This window comes from Stigmatopora argus, chromosome 8 (genome assembly GCF_051989625.1).
Source record: "Stigmatopora argus isolate UIUO_Sarg chromosome 8, RoL_Sarg_1.0, whole genome shotgun sequence".
In the NCBI taxonomy this organism is placed as follows: domain Eukaryota; kingdom Metazoa; phylum Chordata; class Actinopteri; order Syngnathiformes; family Syngnathidae; genus Stigmatopora; species Stigmatopora argus.
The window spans coordinates 13,813,525-13,833,656 of NC_135394.1; the positions used below are offsets into that span (position 1 = coordinate 13,813,525).

Sequence of the window (20,132 nt, forward strand, 5' to 3'; positions counted from 1 at the left end):
CTTTTGACATTTATTTACTTTGTAAACATTTCTGCCACCATTTTTTTCTGATTTTTCCCATTTTGTAAGCATTCTTCAAATTTTGGTCAGATTTCAATCAATGTGTGTCATATTTGCTTTATTTATTTTCATACTTCTCAGCTTTTGCCAGCTTTGTTTAATTTTGACCCTTTTTTTTACCTTTTTGTTTATTTAATATTTTTGTGTATACTTTGGGATATTTGACATCTAATATTTGTCTACATTTTCACGCACAATATTAATTAAAAAAAAAAATTGTCAGGTGTTGCTGAAATTTTGTGTAAGTTGAATTTTATCTGTTCTTTTGGACAAATTTGTCTCGTAATGCTGTAGTTTGGTGGATATTTATTCATTTAAAAGTTTTTGTATTCATTTTAACCTATTACCATATTTTCTTGCATATTAGCCGCACAATTAAAATTGTAAAATCTTAAGAAAAATCATTGCACACAATATTTATTTTTGTAGATATTTGACCTCTGATATTCATCTACATTTTCACCACAATATTATTTTTTAAAAGCTGTTGCTGAAATTTTGTGCAAGTTTATTTTTGTCTGGAAATTGAGCAATACTATGTTCTAGTTTTGATCTGTTTTGGAGATATTTATATATTTAAAAGTTTTTGTATTCATTTGAATCTACTAAGCTTCTTCAAGTTTTAATGTAAAACCTAAAAGTACTTTTTTCCTTAATTATTTTTTCATCTTATCTGCCTTTTGCAGATACCACTTGATTAAACATGTTTCAATACGTACTGTCAGAGCAATGTTCAAATATTTTCGCAGTCAAGATGTTTCCTGCGAAACAAGATCAGATGACGCAGGCGGTGATTAACAACACAGGCACGCCATTTATTTCAGAGCCCCTATTAGAAGAACTACGGCAAGTGCGTGATTTTGCCAGACACGTTGGTCATCTGTCCAGCGCTTTTCGCCACACAATGAAAAGCTACACGAACTTGGAAGGCCGAAAAACAAAAGGCGGGGAAGAAAAGCCAACTTTGCACTTTTCACAATCGGCCCAAACAAACAAAGAGATTAATACCGACGCCCCGTTCGTTTGGTTCCCACAGTGCTTACTTAGCTCACAGCGCTACGAAAACCTCAACTTCATGCCACTAACGACACGTTTCACACGTAGAACGGACGTCGTGGCCACAAAGCGGGGGTTTCCCTAAAATTAAAACTCCTTCGTGTGAACATTGGACATGAAGACACGAAACACAGTCTCACGCGTGCCCTGCGTTTGACTTGCGACCGGTCCCGTTCTCTTGGCAACGGTGATGGTTCTGTCGTGCTCTGTTTATCTTTAGGCCGGCACCGGATTAAAACCTCGTCCCGAAGCGGCGGAATAATCTGAAGATTACCTTCCGACATCAAGCTGTTACATAATTTATCCCCGGCGTCCTAAAGAGTACTTTCCGCCCAGTTTAGCCTCAGCAACGTTGATAAAAACAAATTTAAAAAAGATGTCACCAAATTTAGAGCGTTATTAGCAACTAGCATGCAACTTTTATAGCAAAGAGATCTGTTAAGGTCTGAATGTAATGCAAATTTTATATTAGATGAAGATTTATTGTAGTGTAACACTCTTGCCTGTTTGTCAGGATTTTTGGTGCATTTTTGGAAGTTTGGAAGTTGGATCTGTTTTATTTGACCAAATTTTGTTGTTTTCGTTTAAATGTTTTTTTTTGGAACATCGTATTTTTTTATTGACTTTTTTTTTTATTTAAGTTGTGAATATTTGTGTTATTTTTTGTCAGGATTTTTTGGTGCATTTTTTGGAAGTTGTATCAGTTTTATTTGAGCATTTTTTGTTGTTTTCATTTAAATGGTTTTTTGGAACATTGTATGTTTTTATTGACTTAATTTCTTTTTAAATTTAAGTTGTGAATAATTGTGTAATTTTTTGTCCGGATTTTTTGGTCCATTTTTGGAAGTTTGGGATTTGTATCAGTTTTATTTGACCAAATTTAGTTGTTTTCATTTAAATTATTTTTTTTAATGAACATCATATTTTCTTATTGACTTTAAAAAAAAAAATTGTGAATATTTGTGTTATTTTTGTTGGGTGTAGTCTGATTTTCACTTCTAATATCATCATTTTTTTGCATTTGACATTAGAGTATTTTTTCAACTCTAACCAATTTTCATTTTTTTTGCCAGCATCTTTGCACTTATTTGTTCTTCAAAAAAATATATCCAAATTTCTCTTTTTTTAAATTTTATTTTTATTAATGTGTGGGCTTTATATTCCAGATGCTGGCTCCATTTAATTTATATGGCATTTTTCCAACTTAATTTTTCAAAAGTATATGACTTTATCGCACATATTTTTGTCATTTATGACAATCTTTTCTGTTGCCATGCTTGATAGCTTCACTTTTCTCATTCACTCCTCATTTTTTCCTATTACTTGTCTATTTTTGCCGCATATTTTGCTACACACGCACCCCGTTCAGGTTATTATAAGCATTAACGGTTAACCGCTATCAAGCTGCAAAAGAAGGCTGAGTTGCTGAGTCACCGGCTGCCAGACAAACACAAGTTGTTGGGGTGTGAGAACTTCTCCCGTCAAATTGAGCAAAAGGATGTGAGAAAAAGGTCACCATTGCAATGATAAAAAAGAAAAAAGAAAAACACGCCTATGATCTGGAAATCACGTGACAGCGAAGTGCTTTCTCACACCGACAGACCTTTTACCATGACGAGACTTTCTGCTGCGACCCAAAAAAGGTGACTCAAACTAAAGCGGATGACGAGACTTTCTGCTGCGACCCAAAAAAGGTGACTCAAACTAAAGCGGTCGGTCAAAAAAAGTTCATTTTCACATTCAAAGCCTTCCTCTGACATGACTGAAAATATTTGTCCTCTGCTCATGAACCAGATAGATGACTTTGAACGATGTTTTGGCGCCACTACGGCCGTTAGGGCATAAGAGGACAAGGGTGGCTAAAGTTCAGTGGGACAAAAAGCATCTAATCAATGATTAGCTCGACCTCAAACGATATGACCTGCAATTGGCTTAAGTGGAATGCAATGGGAAAGCAGCACTAAAGACAAAGATCTCAGGATCATATTTACATGAGTTATTACTTCTACTTTCAAAATAAATAAATAAACTTCTCAAGTTCAACAAAACATTTCAGATTTGATATTGCCCAATTGGCCATTGTGTGTTTACCTTTTAGACAGTGCTAGACTATGTATGTTTACTTAACTCATTCAGTCCTAGGTATTTTCATAACAAATGGATGATGGAAGATTTTACAAAATCAATGCAAGATTTTGTACCAAAAAAATCCAACACATCAACAAGGGCTGGCTCTAGAGGTGACTGTGTAGTTCCCTTCAAAAAGAGTGCATTCAGCCAAAACACCTTCATACCTGGAACTCAATGTCAATTAAAATATGTGAACTCCCATCTCTGAACCCCTTGGCCAATCATCTTAAAGCCCGGCTGTTAGATGAACAAAATTGCAATCACAACACCGTCTAAAAATGTCCTACGTGCGTGTATGACTAGTATGTGTCGTCATTTATCTTCAACCTATACAAGAGACTAAAGATAGAAATTAGCCGTCGGCTACAATCTTACATATTTACATATATATGTTCATAAATGTCTGCTGTCCCTTATTAAATAAATCAAACTCAGATCTCAACATTGCCATCAGATTTCTGCCATTAGACGATTGTGACACCCGGGAAAAGACACTATCCTTCTAGCTAGATTTACTCTTTAGTTAGTCCCTCAAAGGAATTATTGGCTAAAAAATGTTGATTCCGTGGAGAACAATCTGGAATTCTGCAGAGAGCAAATCTTTATTCTACAGCTTGAATGTTTTCCCCAGGCATAAAAAAAAACGTGGCCGGACGTTTGGTCGCCCGGACGTTTGGTCGCCCGGACGTTTGGTCGCCCGGACGTTTGGTCGCCCGGACGTTTGGTCGCCCGGACGTTTGGTCGCCCGGACGTTTGGTCGCCCGGACGTTTGGTCGCCCGGACGTTTGGTCGCCCGGACGTTTGGTCGCCCGGACGTTTGGTCGCCCGGACGTTTGGTCGCCCGGACGTTTGGTCGCCCGGACGTTTGGTCGCCCGGACGTTTGGTCGCCCGGACGTTTGGTCGCCCGGACGTTTGGTCGCCCGGACGTTTGGTCGCCCGGACGTTTGGTCGCCCGGACGTTTGGTCGCCCGGACGTTTGGTCGCCCGGACGTTTGGTCGCCCGGACGTTTGGTCGCCCGGACGTTTGGTCGCCCGGACGTTTGGTCGCCCGGACGTTTGGTCGCCCGGACGTTTGGTCGCCCGGACGTTTGGTCGCCCGGACGTTTGGTCGCCCGGACGTTTGGTCGCCCGGACGTTTGGTCGCCCGGACGTTTGGTCGCCCGGACGTTTGGTCGCCCGGACGTTTGGTCGCCCGGACGTTTGGTCGCCCGGACGTTTGGTCGCCCGGACGTTTGGTCGCCCGGACGTTTGGTCGCCCGGACGTTTGGTCGCCCGGACGTTTGGTCGCCCGGACGTTTGGTCGCCCGGACGTTTGGTCGCCCGGACGTTTGGTCGCCCGGACGTTTGGTCGCCCGGACGTTTGGTCGCCCGGACGTTTGGTCGCCCGGACGTTTGGTCGCCCGGACGTTTGGTCGCCCGGACGTTTGGTCGCCCGGACGTTTGGTCGCCCGGACGTTTGGTCGCCCGGACGTTTGGTCGCCCGGACGTTTGGTCGCCCGGACGTTTGGTCGCCCGGACGTTTGGTCGCCCGGACGTTTGGTCGCCCGGACGTTTGGTCGCCCGGACGTTTGGTCGCCCGGACGTTTGGTCGCCCGGACGTTTGGTCGCCCGGACGTTTGGTCGCCCGGACGTTTGGTCGCCCGGACGTTTGGTCGCCCGGACGTTTGATCGCCCGGGTGAATATAATTTTGAGAGCTGGTTTCAACAGTAGATATTTAGATATTAAACTCTGTCTCTCAGGAATATAATTTTGAGAGCTGGTTTCAACAGTAAACTCTCATGTTGTCAAACGTCCGGCGACTCAATGTCTGGCGACCCAACGTCCGGGTGACCAAACCTCCGGGCGACCAAACCTCCGGGCGACCAAACCTCCGGGCGACCAAACGTCCGGGCGACCAAACATCCGGGCGACCAAACGTCCGGGCGACCAAACGTCCGGGCGACCAAACGTCCGGCGACCAAACGTCCGAGTACCAAAAAAATGAACTAAAATGCCTAGCTATACTGCAAATTAAAGAATTTTCTTACAAAATCAATCGCAATACCAAAACATTGCAAAAAATGGTGCATATGAATAAATAAACATCAACAATGAGGCGTGGTAAAGCGGTAAAAGTAAAAAAAATCCAGAAAATCCAAAGCTACCCTCGGTACGAGCAGGACCTAGAACTTTTGCGGTTACTCTGCACATTTCTGCGGAGGCATTTCTTCCATATATAGAAGGCTTTACCAGTTATACAAACTTGAAAAATGTGTTGAACAAAAGCAGCTCGGGCTTCTTTATATGCGGTTAAAACCGACTTTAAATGACGGGCTCGGCTCGGGTGTAATCACAACGTCTTCTGTCAGAAGCATCACGGGATGAACAAAATGAAGGGACGTTATCCAGTAGACATTCCTCTTCCATTTTTTTTTCAAGCTCACATTTAAATGCAGTTTAACAGTTTATTCAGTAGCGATGCAACCCAATACATTGAAAACACTCCTGGCCTTCTTTAGTTTCTTTCGGGCACAAAAAAACAACAAAAAAAGAGGGAGGTTTCCTTCCCAAACATCAATTATGATCCGAAAGCCCTGCTACAGGCACTCGGGATAATCTTCCTCAGCAGGGCTCAATTATAGTTTATTTCCAGCTTGCCTGCTCGCCTCCGCGCAATCGGACGGAAGAAAAAAAAGTAAACACGTTGAAAGCTCACCAAATTCGGAGTACTTTTACGTTAGGCAAAGAATACAGCCTAATGCAAGAAAAAATAATTTGCTGGGATACTATATACGATCGGTACGGGATAAAAAAAATCATTCATTGGATGCCATTGACAGTGACAGTTAAATCCTAGTTTAAAAAGGATTGAAAGTCTACCGCCGTTATTGACAATGAAACATGATCATTCGTCTCTCAACCACATTCAAAGACTTAAATACAGTAATACCTTGAGATACGAGCTTAATTCGTACCGATACCCAGCTCGTATGCCAATTTACTCGTATCTCAAATCCAATTTTCCCATATAAAATAACTAAATACAAATGAATCCATTTCCACTACACCACAGGTGTCAAAGTGCCGGCCTGGGGGCCAAGTCTGGCCCGCCGCATCATTTTGTGTGGCCCGGGAAAGTAAATCATCAGTGGCGACTTTCTGTTTTAGGATCAAATTAAAATGATAGATATAGATGTATATTAAATTTCCTGATTTTCCTCTTTTTAAATCAATAATTGCAATTCTTTTAATCCATATTTTTTTTGTTTTTTGTTCAAAAATCATTTTGTAAAATCTAAAAATCTATAAAAATATTTTCTGTTTTCCACTTTAATATGGCACATAATGATTAAAAGAGATTTTCCCTTACTAAGAAAAAAAATGTTTTAGATCTATAAAAAAACGGAATATTCAGGGCTTTTCATCTAGTTCTTTTAATCCATTTATAAAAAAAATTCTAAATATTATATCTAAAATGGCCTGGCCCCCATGAAATCAAGTTGACGTTAAAGCGGCCCGTGAACCAACCCGAGTCTGAAACCCTTGCTCGACACCTTAGAACGCATTTTTAACACACTTTATAAAATGGGGGGGGTTGGCTTCGCAGTTCTGGGGCTCAAGGATTCGATCCCAGTTTGGTCCTCAATGTATGGAGTTAGCATGTTCTCCCTGGGCTTGCTTGGGTTTTCTCTGGGTACTCCAGTTTCCTCCCACATACCCCAAACATGCCGTCTGAACACTCTAAATTGCCCATAGTTAGGCATGATTGGCTGTTCATCTCACTGTGCTCTGTAATTGGACGCCCACCAATTCAGTGTCGACACCTCCTGTTTTGCTGGGATGGGCTCTAGCACCCCCCGCGACCCTTGTGAGGATAACCGGTTCAGAAAATGAACGAATTTATCTACAAAACATTTCATTTTTTAATACGGTCTTTTACATTTCATTGCGCTTTTATGCAATGGAGCATTATTTTCCTCTGTTAAAACTCAGTTTTAAAAATAGAGTTTTTTCATGGAGTTTAAATAGGAAATTGTTTGATACAGTACAAGCATTTATTTTATTAACAAGGAATTCAACTCTTCAGAAACTGTTATAATTTTGAATTGCACATGGTCTGTTAGGGTACCATCAATCTGCCTAAAAGACAAAATTAAAACCGGGAATGAAAGGCCGCTAACTATGTTGAAACAGGTGACCAGTATGCTGAATGAAGGTGTTGGCCAGGTCCTAAATGGCCCTCATCAGCCCAAATATTTGCTCAGGTGGCAACAGCGTCAACGCAGTTTAAGTGGCGCAACACCACCAACACAAGCACGACCGAATGAAGAGGTCTATGCGGCTAAAAAGCATTTTTTTTGATCTGACACCAGCATTTGAAGAGATTTTTTGCACAGCCTCTGCAATGCTGACTTTGCTATTAATCCATGCGGGGCAGCTTAGAGGAGGGCCGGGTGCTCACAGTCTGGACATTTCACCGAGCTCAATGTTTCAACTGTGTGCGCTTCAATGCCATTAATGTCTTACCGGATTAAAGGAAAAACACACCGCGATGGGATGGCCATTTCGGTGAATCATTAGGAAACTAGGAGAAAAATTACCTTACATGGGTTGTCTTGTTTTGCCAACATTGGAAGTCAAAACTTTAAAAAAAATGGTCATGTTAACTCATTGGCTGCCATGAACAACGATAAACGTTATGACAATGGCGCCGATGCTGTCATTTATTTCAAAAAAGAGAAAAGATAAACAGATAAAACGCTTGACAAAATTTATTTTGACCTCTATGAATGAAATTCAAGAAAAAAAAACTTCTCCCTAACATTGCTCGCTCAGGGCGCAGCCATTTTACCTAGGGATGACAAACTAGACCGCTACGGACACACTTACTGGTTGTACTGCTCACAAGACTTCCTTTTTGAATTTGTTTACGTGCACGTAACACCCCTTTGGAATTTGCAATCCTGCAGACGATCCTTTCCATTCGTAAAGTACCTCAGAAATACCACGTGCGATGATTTTTCTTAAGATTTTCCCTTCAAAATACCACATTTGTACTCCCTATTAAAACCATGAATATGGAGGGGAAAATTACGAATCAGGGAACCTTCTTATACCAGAGAAATTGTAAAATTCAACCATTTTAAGGGTGCGGCTTATACGCGGGGCGGCTAATATGCGAGAAAATACGGTAAATTTGTGGAGATGGACATGATAGCATGCTAACTATTAGCCAGTTTGCATGGTGAATGTTTTTAAAAAAATTAAAACTTTTTGCTTAGTAATACCTTGATAGAGCACCGGTTACTGCGTCTTTGACCACCTTTAGTGGCATCACAATACAATCTATGTAACCATGGAAAGCTAAATTAAGTTAGCTAACAACATTTACATATTTGTTGGCTCATAGGCATGCAGTTGTGTAAGCTAGTTCTACCTAATAATTGGTGCATTGCACTTTTAACTTCATTTTCAAATGTGAAAAGATACAAAACATTGGGAAAAAAATCTAGCTCTTATGAACTGTACACCTCTGGATTGGAGGATCTTATTTCCTTACTTTATATAGTCATTCAGATGGTAAGAGATTTAGCTCTGACATTTTGTTAGTTTTATTTCAGTTCAAATAATGGCTGCAGCCATAATATCGAACTAACTGTCAATTGTGAGCACAAAAGTTATACAGTGGTCATTTGAAAGTTCAAGATATTGAATATATTGAAGTCATTTCATGTGAAACATGGACCTCAAACAATATAGCACTATTCAAAGGACATTATATAACACATTAGGCAAAAACAAAAGCTTCATTGGGGTATTTTAAGTCGTCAAGTCAACATCAAACTTAAATATATTATGGCTCAAAATCCTTTCAAATACGCCATCTTTTAAAAAATAAAATACAATAAAGTACAACGAGAAATAAAACAATGACCTCTTCCAAACACGAATGTCATGTTTGTCTCTTTATTCCTTTGTTTTAGACATTAAATTCGGGGTATTTTGATGCTGTATTCAACCATGATAAATGTTAAAAATGTTAAAAGAGGGAGCGTAAGTAACCGACTTTAGCAAGCTCCTCACCTCGTTTTGTTGTTTTAGCTCATGTAGTGTAAGCTAATGTAAAGAGAGATGCTAGTTAGCCGCAAAAGCCAAGTTTGAAGTGAATATTTTAACGCACCAGGAAAGGCTTCTGTGCTAACCGCCTGATAAAAGGGAACTAAAAGTGGACTATGTCACACTTTTAACTCCTCGTTTGGCATCCTTCAGGGCAGCGTTTCAATCCCCCAAAACGGCAAAGTTAGCGTGCGGCAACGTTGCATACAACATCAGGAGTCAGCGACCACGGCGTTCTTGGGATGTCTTTTTTTCTACATTTCTCGACACAAACAACGGCGTTACTTACAACTTTGTTTCCCCTTCTGTCGTTCTCTTCCTCGGTCTGTCACTCTCCCGTTATAGTTGCTTTATACGGCTGGCTCGCAGACTTCATTCGCCGAACAAGCTCCAACGTCCTGGCCCTCCTCCATTGGAAGGATTTGCGTGGTGGTGTGATTTGGCTTTTTTTATTTTTTTTTTCCTCTTCAATCTGCTTCGATGTTGAAAGTGCTCCCTCTGTCAGAACAGCCTGTGGTCACTTAGCCCCGCCTTTCTCTGCTTTGATTGGCTTTCTACAGTACGCCTCCACCAAACAAATGTTCTGATAGGAACATGTTGAATGTCAGTCTAACAAAAGAAGCCCGGTGATTGGGCGACGTCACGAGGGTGAAATCCAAATGGGTTTGCTCATTTTATACTACTGTACCGCCATTTTTGAACGGGCGGCTACAGCTACTGCAAATGCTCGTAGACAATGAATCAAAGACAGAATAAACAATAAAAGGAACATACCCCAACTGCAGCGTGGGAAGGCTACGTCACATACGCGCTGGTGAAGTGGATTTTTATCAATGAGATAACGGTAAATGTTCACCTTTGTTTTTCACCATAATAAAAGTTGACAAAATATTACATGCAATAATTATAAATTATTTTTAATAATTAAAAATTAATTAAACGAACCATCTATGTTTTTACTATTTATATAGTATTCTGCGCTTCGATGTAATTAAAATAATCCACTAGTAAATATATTAAAATGTATTTACTCGCCCCCTCATTAATTTTGCTGCATTTTATGCAAAGATTAGTCAGATTTGGGAAAAAGTAAAAATTATAGATTTTGAACCGATACGCACAAATTAATCGGTGTTATGTAACATAAGCATTTGAGAGGCGACCACCGGAGACTTCAAATGAAAACAATTTTAACATATAGAACAATATGCATTAATGAAAAAACAATAATGCACTCTAGAGGGGATTTGGTGCATGTGCAGTTTTTTCTGTATAAACTATAACATTCCGTTGAAATCAGAAGCTATTTAAAAATTGAGTTAAGATTGTAAATTACCACACTATGACACATTTATCTTTTTTAAATTATTCTGTTGAATGAGACTATATTTTTATCGTATACAATACAAAATAGGAATTATAATTTATTTAAAAAATGAAAGCCTTTTTTAGGATAAGCGGATCAGTAAATGAATTAATGGCAAAATAGCACAATACGTATATGTACATCTCATCAATCTAAAAGTGGGTGGTCTAATCAAAATATGTCGTGGACTATTGGGATATCTGACCAATGAGATTCTAGCATGGGCGGAGTCTCACTTGAACCGCTTTGGTACCCAATAGAAAACGAAAACAGCCGGAAGAAGCACGGAACCGGTATCAATCATGTTTCATCATGAAAATTTGTAATAAATGATAACAACCCAATTTTTTGCTTGGCTTCCGAATTGAATGATTCATAAAAAGTCGAAAGATAGTGCACTCTTTCGTCAAAAAAAATCAATTACGTGAATTGCATGAACTAATTAATTTTTTAAATTGTATTTTATTTACATGACAGGTGAAGTAGCGAATCAAACGGGAAAGAAGAGAGTAAGTGACAGGGACTCGGCTTCAATTGTAAAATATTTGGCGTGATCAAAACTGGACAAATGGACTAAAACATTTGGACACGCCTGTTTTGGGACTAGGGACCAATCACGTTGGAGCGGGGGCGAAGTGGCTGCCGAGGCTGTTTTCACGAGACAGTTTCATTAACCAATCGAATACGAGCATGGGCGGAAAGGGCATGGATATGAGACCAATCAGCACGTGCAAGGCGTGGTTTAATGTCACCCAGCTCCGCCCATTGGCCGGTCTGCGGACTTCCCAGAGACAGTTGTATGTTTCATAAAGATGCACTCTGATGCGGCCAGTAAGTAGAAGCCCTACCGGCTTTTTTGGTCCAATTACCACCATTTCCAGGGAACGGAACACATTCAAAACACCATTAGAAGACGCTCAACTTGGCGGCGTTTGCGTATTTTCCAGCTCTGCGGGGTTCGATGAATTCCATTGAAATTTTGTGTCGGTCTCTTTGTATCTGCCAGTGCGACAACAAAGGACGTGTACAGAGTCTAAATGGACTCCCAATTTAAATTCGACACCACACTTATTCGTGCGGTGAAGTTATGTAAATGGACACCCTTGTTGGTGGCCTTAACCGATTATATCCGATGGTTGTTTTTTTTCTTGAATGCGAAGGTTTACTTGTGCTTATTTGCCTGCGTTGCGATGTTTTACTAAATGCTGAAGTCTTCGGTGACTGACGAACGAAGCGTTTTGAATTGGGGAAAACAAGTTGACGACGTAACAAACGTGGAAATGGGTCAAATGTGTGTGTAGGATTTTAAGACAGTGAAAATTGTGACGCAGTTGAGTTAACCTATTCCATTTGGCCTTCTCGTCGCATTTAGGTGAGCCTCTTTTCACTCAAATTAGCACCTAGGCTAATGTGCAAATGTGCGTGTCGCATTTGACAAATATTGACGTTTTCACCATGTAGAAGCGGCTTGTAAATCAGTCGGGTTGAATGTTACTGGTGGGGGGTAGATGGCTTTGTCAGAATCGGTGGTCCAATCTAGGTGTTTGGGATTTGTAGTTCACAAATGTGCAGCTGAGAAGCGTCGCCATGATAATCATGGCGGAAATGGACTACAAATCCCAAGGGCACACCTCGCCTCAGTACTTTGTAAACTCCGCGCAAGTTCCACGGCTATTTTCGGTATGGAGCTAGCGCTCACCTCGCCGTGTCGCTTCTAACTACCAATTTCGACTGACGTTTGACGAAAAGCTGGAACCAAAATAAAAACATTTTAGAGTTACGTCAAGAAACCCTCCCCCCTTGTCGCTTCGTGTTCAAACATCACGCAGGGGCTCTCTAAAGCTAAGCCGTGAATAACTATTGACATGGTTAGCGTTAGCCAACGGACGGGCTCTGGACTTTTGACGACATATTGACGTCATCTTCGTGCCTCCTCGTATATCCTTGTACTTGACTTGAGTTCCATGTTCACAATTGCTTATAATTACCGTACATCGTGTCTTTATCATTATTTCTTTTGACAGATTTTCAGCTGAATTCTCACTTGACTACACTGGCCAGCATCCATAAGATCCACCACACGTTGCACAGGCTGGTAAATACGACAACATGTTGTGTATGTTTCTGAAGCGTATACTTCTGTGGCTTAAAAGTATTTGGCATTTCTTCTGGCAGAACCTCGCAGAAGACGTTGGACAGGAGAGCCACACGTCTGGTAATCTGAATTTTTCTCTCCTGAATGGAAAAAGTTTCCTCTCTTTTCCATCCAACCATTTCGGATTTAAAAAAAAAGTTTATTGTTTGGGATGATTTAAATGTTACTTTCCCTTGGAAATATATACATGTTCTTCTTGAAATGGGCTTCTCCCCTAAAATTACAACTACAATTTCAAATGTACAGATTTTTCATGAACAGTTTGAGGCAACTTTTTTCTTCAAACTTCTTAAATAATCACCTTTTCCCTCAGATTCAAACTAAAATTGTGAGAACCACATGGCAATATTACCAATAGATGATAATTTTAATGCAGAATGTTTTCTATGATGTTAATATTCATGTATTCTGCTGTGTGGCTCATCCCGACCAGGGTTATGAGGGTGCTGGAGCCTATCCCTAGTAACAATGGGCACTAGGTGTTGTACACAATGTGTTACCAGGGATTTGCAGAACACGAGACAACCATTCTCTCACACAATCATACCTATCCTTAATATAATAATGTTGAAGAAAAAAAACTTGATCAACAAATGCGCAAGTATTGATTCTGATGCACTTTTTCGATAGCTTGTTGCTCCAGAGCCATGCCACCGAGGAAAAAGAGGAGACCGACTGCCGGTGATGACATGTCAGCTAAGAAGAGTCGCCCAGACAGGTAGGCTTGTTTTTCTCAAAGTGGTGCGAATAATGGCTACAACATTTGTATTTACAAAAGATAAAAATTACACCAAGAGTTGCAATTGTTTGGGATTTGCTTGCATTTAGTGCCAATCTCCCCAAAAAGCTGCAAGTTTAAAAAAAAAAAAAGGCATTTTGTTTACTGTTTAACTAGAAGTCAAAATTGTCCTTCTACTCTTTTTGTAGAAAAATTGACTCGCCACTCCTCATTCGAGAAGAAGAAAGCTTTTCGAACAAGAGGTGCTTGGAGTGGTTTTATGAATATGCTGGTAAGCCTACTTTATTTTTTGTTGCTTGAAATCATACGTCATGTGATATGTCATGCCTGTTTTTGATAGGCTGTGATGATGTGGTGGGACCAGAGGGCATGGAGAAGTTCTGTGAGGACATTGGAGTGGAACCGGAGAACGTGAGAACACTGGTTTTCTCATTTTAATGGGCAAAGAATAGAATCGGCAAAAGTATTTGTAGATAAGACATACACAAATATTTGGAAAAAGAAAAGTCATTAGCTGTTACTGACGCCGATAGACGTCCAAAGCATTATTAGTTGTAGATTGGGAAGCAAAAAAAAAAAAAAACTACCTGGCAATATAAACAGGTTGTGCAAACATTTACTTTCCAAGGTAATAAGCTTCAAATCCTTTTTTTTAAATATATTTCAGGTGGTGATGCTGGTACTAGCGTGGAAGCTGGATGCACAGAGTATGGGCTACTTCACGTTGCAAGAGTGGCTAAGGGGCATGGGATCTCTTCAGTACGCGCACGACCTAGCAAAACGCTAATGGTGAGGTATTTCTCGTTGACTCTTGCACTCTCACCAGGTGCGACTCGACAGAGAGGCTGAGGAATTCGCTGGACTTCTTGAGGTCCGTCCTTAATGACAGCACCAGCTTTAAGCTCATTTATAGATACGCCTTTGACTTCGCCAGGGTGAGTGCGCCAGACTTTTTTACTCAAAGGAGGTAGGAGGTATGATATGGTAACGCAAGTATTGATTTGGATTGTGTGTGCGACTTTGACTTTGGCAGGAGAAAGATCAGAGGAGTTTGGACTTAAACACGGCCAAGTGCATGCTCGGACTTCTGTTGGGGAAAACGTGGCCCCTCTTTCCGGTCTTTAATCAATTCCTAGAGGTAAGGATGGCAGCTGTCCAATAGTATGGTAGATTTTATTGGATGGAAGACTTGATTTGTTTTGGTCCTATTCTCAGTTTATATCTGGAAATGCGAAAGCTGTTTGTAAAAGAGTATTTTTGGGATATTTAGTTGTTGTTTTTTCCTACTGCTCAAGATGGGTCTGGTTTAATTATATAGAAGGATGCTCAAACACAACTTGAGGATACACAACTTTTAAAAATAAATGAAGTTTAAAAAATATATACAGTTTCAATACCGAACAATTATAAAAATATGGTTTTATGGAATAAAACGTAAGAAAAAAACACAAAAGCCTAAAATGTTCATTTATAATATGAGACAGAAATATGCATAAGAAAGAAATCCATGCTGCTTCAATTTCTTTTGTTAATATCTTAATTTTTCATGTCATAAAAGTTTAAAATTGTGTCCAGTGCTGTCTAGAATTAAAACTACTAATTCATTGAGAACTCTTGGTAAATAAAATAAAAAAAACAGGATGCGATGTCGCTAAACTAACTGAATTTTTGTGATATTGTTATTAACTTGTAAAAAAACTTGTTCTAGGGTACATTTTCTACATTTCTTAAGGCAGTCATCAAGCTACGTTGCAATTTAATTTCATGTTTTATTCCGTAGCAATCCAAGTACAAAGTGGTCAACAAAGACCAGTGGTGCAACGTGTTGGAGTTCAGTCGGACAATCAATTTGGACCTCAGCAACTATGACGAGGATGGCGCCTGTAAGTCAGGTCTCGCAATAAATCTGACAAGGTCATCTAAGCCACTAACACATCTTTCCTTCTCCCACCAGGGCCCGTCTTGTTGGACGAGTTTGTGGAATGGTACAAGGAAAGACAAATGTCATAGCTACAACTGCAAAAAAAACACCAAAAAATACTGTGACGACCGCATCGATGAGAAGCAACAACGTAAAAACTAAACAGGCCGCAGGGGAGGGTAACGGGTGGGTGAACATTACCCTATCTGGTAAAAATGGCAATCGAACCCGGCTTTGCCACTTGGAAATGAAATGGTATTGCGGGTGGGAGAAAAAGCAACGGGTTCCAAGTCTTACAGGTGAGCACATTTAGATAAATTAAAAAAAAATCAATTGTCACATGGTGGTTCCCACGGCAGATTTCTGCTGCCTGTGCTGTTTACTTGATTAGTGCCAGTCATTTGTCTCCTCCTTCCCTTTATTTTAGGATATTTTTAGCACCAAACAAAACCACATTGCTGCTAATTCCATTTGGGTGGGCCAGAGTGCGCCCCCTTCCTTTCGGCATTTGATTGGCCCCCTTTCCCGGGGGCCAATGGATGCCTCCGCTTAGCTGTGCCTAAAACTTTGCCACACACGTAAAACGACCGATGTACATAGCTGTAAAGTTGGGAGCCTATCTGACGTCAAACCCACTGTGCGTTTTGTTCCCCGCGTGTGGTTCGGTCTTCCTTTTTAGTCCGATAGTTTCAGGTAGCACCCCCCCCCCCCACCCTTCTCGGAGTAATGAATGAGCATTTCAAGCGCCACCTAAGGGAACGCAGGGCAGGTCGGAACTGTTTAATAGCATTTAGCTGGTTTTATTTTCATTTTTTTGTACACATTTCTGTCTTTTTGGCTGTTCTGTGACGCTGACTCGTCCAAATGATTTTAATATTTGCATGCAGCTCCCGACCGAGCCATTTTTTTTTCTGTACAGGAATTTGTGCTAAAGTTCTGTGCTTTATTATTATTATTTTTTGGGGGGGTGGTATTCACCATCGTGTTTACCGTTTGACGGGAACTGATTGTGTTTATCAATGTTCTGACCTGGAATAGAAGAAACATATGCGTAACCTCACTTTGGAACGAGGATTCCCCCCTACTTTGACCCCCGTATGAATTTCAAAGTGGGGGTGCATCCGTCGACCCACTCACACACGACACCACCTCTGGTTTCACTGTATGTGAAATAGATGACAAGCGATTATTTATAGATTTAATTCTTGTTCTCATATTCTTCTCTTGTGAAAATACAGGAACTTAAACGTGCTTGTCTCAGCTGTATATATGTATGTAAAACTAAGTGTCTATATGTTGGTTTTCGTTATAACCTATGTCTATATACTTAAATAAAAAGGGTTTATTAACTTAACTCCACATATCTTGTTTGGGCACTTTATTTCCAACAAGAAAATCGTACAAAATGTATCACACGAATAGAGTAATAAGTACAAGCTTATTTCAAATATGAAAGAAGGGATAAAATTGAGGTTGGGAATGTAGACAAGTTTGCACAAAGATTTCATCGAATCATCAAAACAAAAGAAATTTCCACTTATTTGTTTTAATTTACTCACAAATTTAGGAAATGGGCACTAGTAAGTCTTCTAAGAATGGAATTGTGGATACACAAGTAATCGTGCTTTGAGAATCGGTGAAATTAACTAGAAATTTAATGCTAATTTGTAGAAATAAGTTAGTATTCAATGCAACAATTTTTTTCCAACTTGTGATATTTCATTCCGAGCACCGAAATCACAAGAAAATCACAATGTATGTCATGGGAACACAAACTTTTCCCACTTAAACTTGGCTAATGCTTGGACTGTAAGGACTTTTGGAACTCCATGTTAACTCCACTTCTTTTTCTGGCAGCGGTGTTGTAGAAACCGGAGGTGGAATCAGAGACGCATGTGTCCTGTACTGGGGGATCTCGTAAAGAACATCTTCACTGGTGCTTTCTGAACCAAAAGATATCTCTTCTGACCTGGCCTGGTTGAGATCTCCAGTAGTTCCACTTGGTGGAATGTAGTCTACATTTTCCTCTTCCGTCTCCCATGTTTTTCTCTTTGTTGACATGTCTTTCAGCGCGTTAAGTCCTCTTCCGGTCCTCTGTTGTGATGTGCCTTTCCACGGCTGAGGGTTGAAACTGACGCTTAGGTTAGGAGATCTTGTTGCAGTCGTGCTAGCTGATACTTGAGTGAATGATCCAGCTTGAGGAATTTGTAGGTCTTCTGGTGGAGAAGGTAGGGCCGCATTTGGGCGTTTGGAGAGATCAGATAGGCGGGTCTTAAGACCTGTCCATCGGATCTCAGCTGATGGACCCTCACTAGGCTTCTTAAAAGGTCTCGGGGAAAGTGAAGGGATTTGGTATATGGTGCTATTGGAGGTAGCAAGTTGGGAAGTCATTCTATTCACCCCTGATGGATCCCTGGTTGGGGCAGTTTCATCCACAGAACCTGGATTCTGGGTGGTCGTAACGGGAACATGACTGTTCTCAGGTCTGGAGCTGTAGGGTAACGGGTAACTTGGATTTGAGGAGGAGCTTTGATTTTTAGTCCCCATACTCATTCCCGATGTATCTCTGGTGTTAGGTGTCTTATCTCCAGATGCTGAATTTGGAAGGGTCTTAGTGCTAAGAGGGAGGTTCTGTTTTCCGAGACTAACGGAGGGGAATTGGTATCTGGAGTCATATGAGGAGGGATCTCGTTGGTCCTTGGTTCCTTTCCATTGAGGATAGTCTGTGGACTCCACTTCATTCGCCCTACTGGTAGATAAATCCAGATGCTGTAGAGTAGCAGGAGCCTTTATGTCCAGGTACCTACGTAACAGCGGCACACCTGGTAGGCCTGACTTTACCTCACTTGTGGGATCCACTGCTGGTTTTACGGTGTTGTCGTGAACACTTGGTTTTCCTTTTGCAGCTTTGGTAGGACTCTTAATTCGGGGCGATTCGGGTGATGTACGTGATGTGATTTCAAGACGCTTCCTAAAGCGGGAGACACCGAGATGCATGTTGGCCCACCGCGACTGGAGTTCTGTGTTTATTTCCGGCGTTGGGTTGCTGGTTTCATCCCGTGTGGTTTCCGGAGCACTAACATACTTTTCTAATTTTATGTCTGGATCTCTTTTGGGACGGTGCGGGATTGTTATCACAGGGGATCTATCGACCTTATTTTCTGTCAACTTGAGCGAGGATTTTGCTTCTGTGTTCTCGTCCTCACTGTCACTTGTAAGTTGTGGCTGTGATGACGGCGCTCTGATGTCCATCCTCCGTCTTAGGCGAGTACTTCTATCAAGGTCCACTGAGGACCATGTTCCTGTAGCAGGATCCGTGATATTGCCAGATGATGAATCTGGTATCAGTGGTTTGACCTCAATATCTAGACGCCTCTTAATTCGAAAATAATTTTCAAGAACAATAGTAGGCCAAGTTGTTTGTGTGTCATAACTTGGTGTTGGAAGTGATTTAATTGGCTCTTGGTCCTGCTCCCGGGTGTCGTACATTGGTTCAACTTCACTGTCAGATGAGAAATCTGAGGTTGATGATGGTGCTTTAATATCTAGACGCTTCTTAATCCGGAAAGAAACTTTGAGATCAATTGAGGGCCAAGATGTTTGTGAGTCATAAATTAGTTGAGGTGATGTTTTTGTTGGGTATTGGGTTAAACTTGAGATCTCTTGCTCCTGTTTGTCGTACATTGGTTCAACTTCACTGTCAGATGAGTAAACTGGGGTTGATGATGGTGCTTTGACATCTAGACGCTTCTTAATTCGGAAAGAATCTTCAAGATTAATTGAGGGCCAAGATCTTTGTGGGTCATGACTTGGTTGAGGGGATGTTTTTGTTGGGTATTGGGTTAACCTTGAGGTCTCTTGGCTTTGTTTCTGGGTGTAGTATATTCTTTCATCCTCACTGTCACTGCTGAATGATGAATTTAGTGTTGGTGCTTTGATATCAAGACGCCTCTTAATTCGGAAGGAATCCTTAAGAACAATAGCGGGCCAAGTTTGTGTGGCATAACTTTGTGATGGAGGTGATTTCAATGGGGATGTAGTTATGTTTGTGGTCTCTTGCTCCTGTATGTGGGTGTCGTACATTGGTTCAACTTCACTGTCAGGTGAGTAATCTGTAGTTGATGACAGTGCTTTGACATCTAGACGCTTCTTAATCCTGAAAGAATCTTCAAGATCAATTGAGGGCCAAGATGTTTGTGAGTCATGACTTACTAGTTGTGGTGACATTTTTGGTGGGTATTGGGTTAAACTTGATATCTCTTGGTCTTGTTCCTGGGTGTTGTACATTGGTTCAATTTCACTGTCAGATGAGTAATCTGGGGTTGATGACAATGCTCTAACATCTAAACGCTTCTTAATTCGGAAAGAATCTTCGAGATGAATTGAGGGCCAAGATGTTTGTGAGTCATGACTTAGTTGAGGTGATGTTTTTGTTGGGTAGTGGGTTAAACTTGAGGTCTCTTGCCTTTGTTTCTGGGTGTAGTATATTCTTTCATCCTTGCTGTCACTGCTGAAAGATGAATTGAGCGTTGGTGTTTTGATATCAAGACGCCTCTTAGTTCGAAAAGAATCCTCAAGAACAATAGCGGGCCAAGTTGTTTGTGTGT

General features: G+C 40.8%; 1 protein-coding gene across 3 annotated transcripts; it reads left to right on the top strand.

Moving 5' to 3' along the window:
• The first annotated feature begins 11,468 nt into the window (after positions 1 to 11,468).
• dcun1d4 (DCN1, defective in cullin neddylation 1, domain containing 4 (S. cerevisiae)) lies at positions 11,469 to 16,884 on the top strand. Of its 3 annotated transcripts, none has more exons than XM_077607775.1 (11): positions 11,469 to 11,541; positions 12,735 to 12,805; positions 12,886 to 12,925; positions 13,496 to 13,583; positions 13,793 to 13,875; positions 13,945 to 14,015; positions 14,272 to 14,363; positions 14,431 to 14,539; positions 14,638 to 14,742; positions 15,385 to 15,487; positions 15,559 to 16,884. In XM_077607775.1, exons 1-11 carry the CDS (start codon positions 11,523 to 11,525, stop codon positions 15,612 to 15,614), a joined length of 837 nt encoding a protein of 278 aa, XP_077463901.1. In that variant the 5' UTR covers positions 11,469 to 11,522; the 3' UTR covers positions 15,615 to 16,884. The 3 variants fall into 3 exon arrangements, with proteins under 3 accessions (XP_077463901.1, XP_077463902.1, XP_077463903.1); XM_077607776.1 differs by having other exon boundaries at positions 11,525 to 11,666; XM_077607777.1 differs by lacking the exon at positions 11,469 to 11,541 and adding an exon at positions 12,397 to 12,656.
• Positions 16,885 to 20,132: the final 3,248 nt, after the last annotated feature.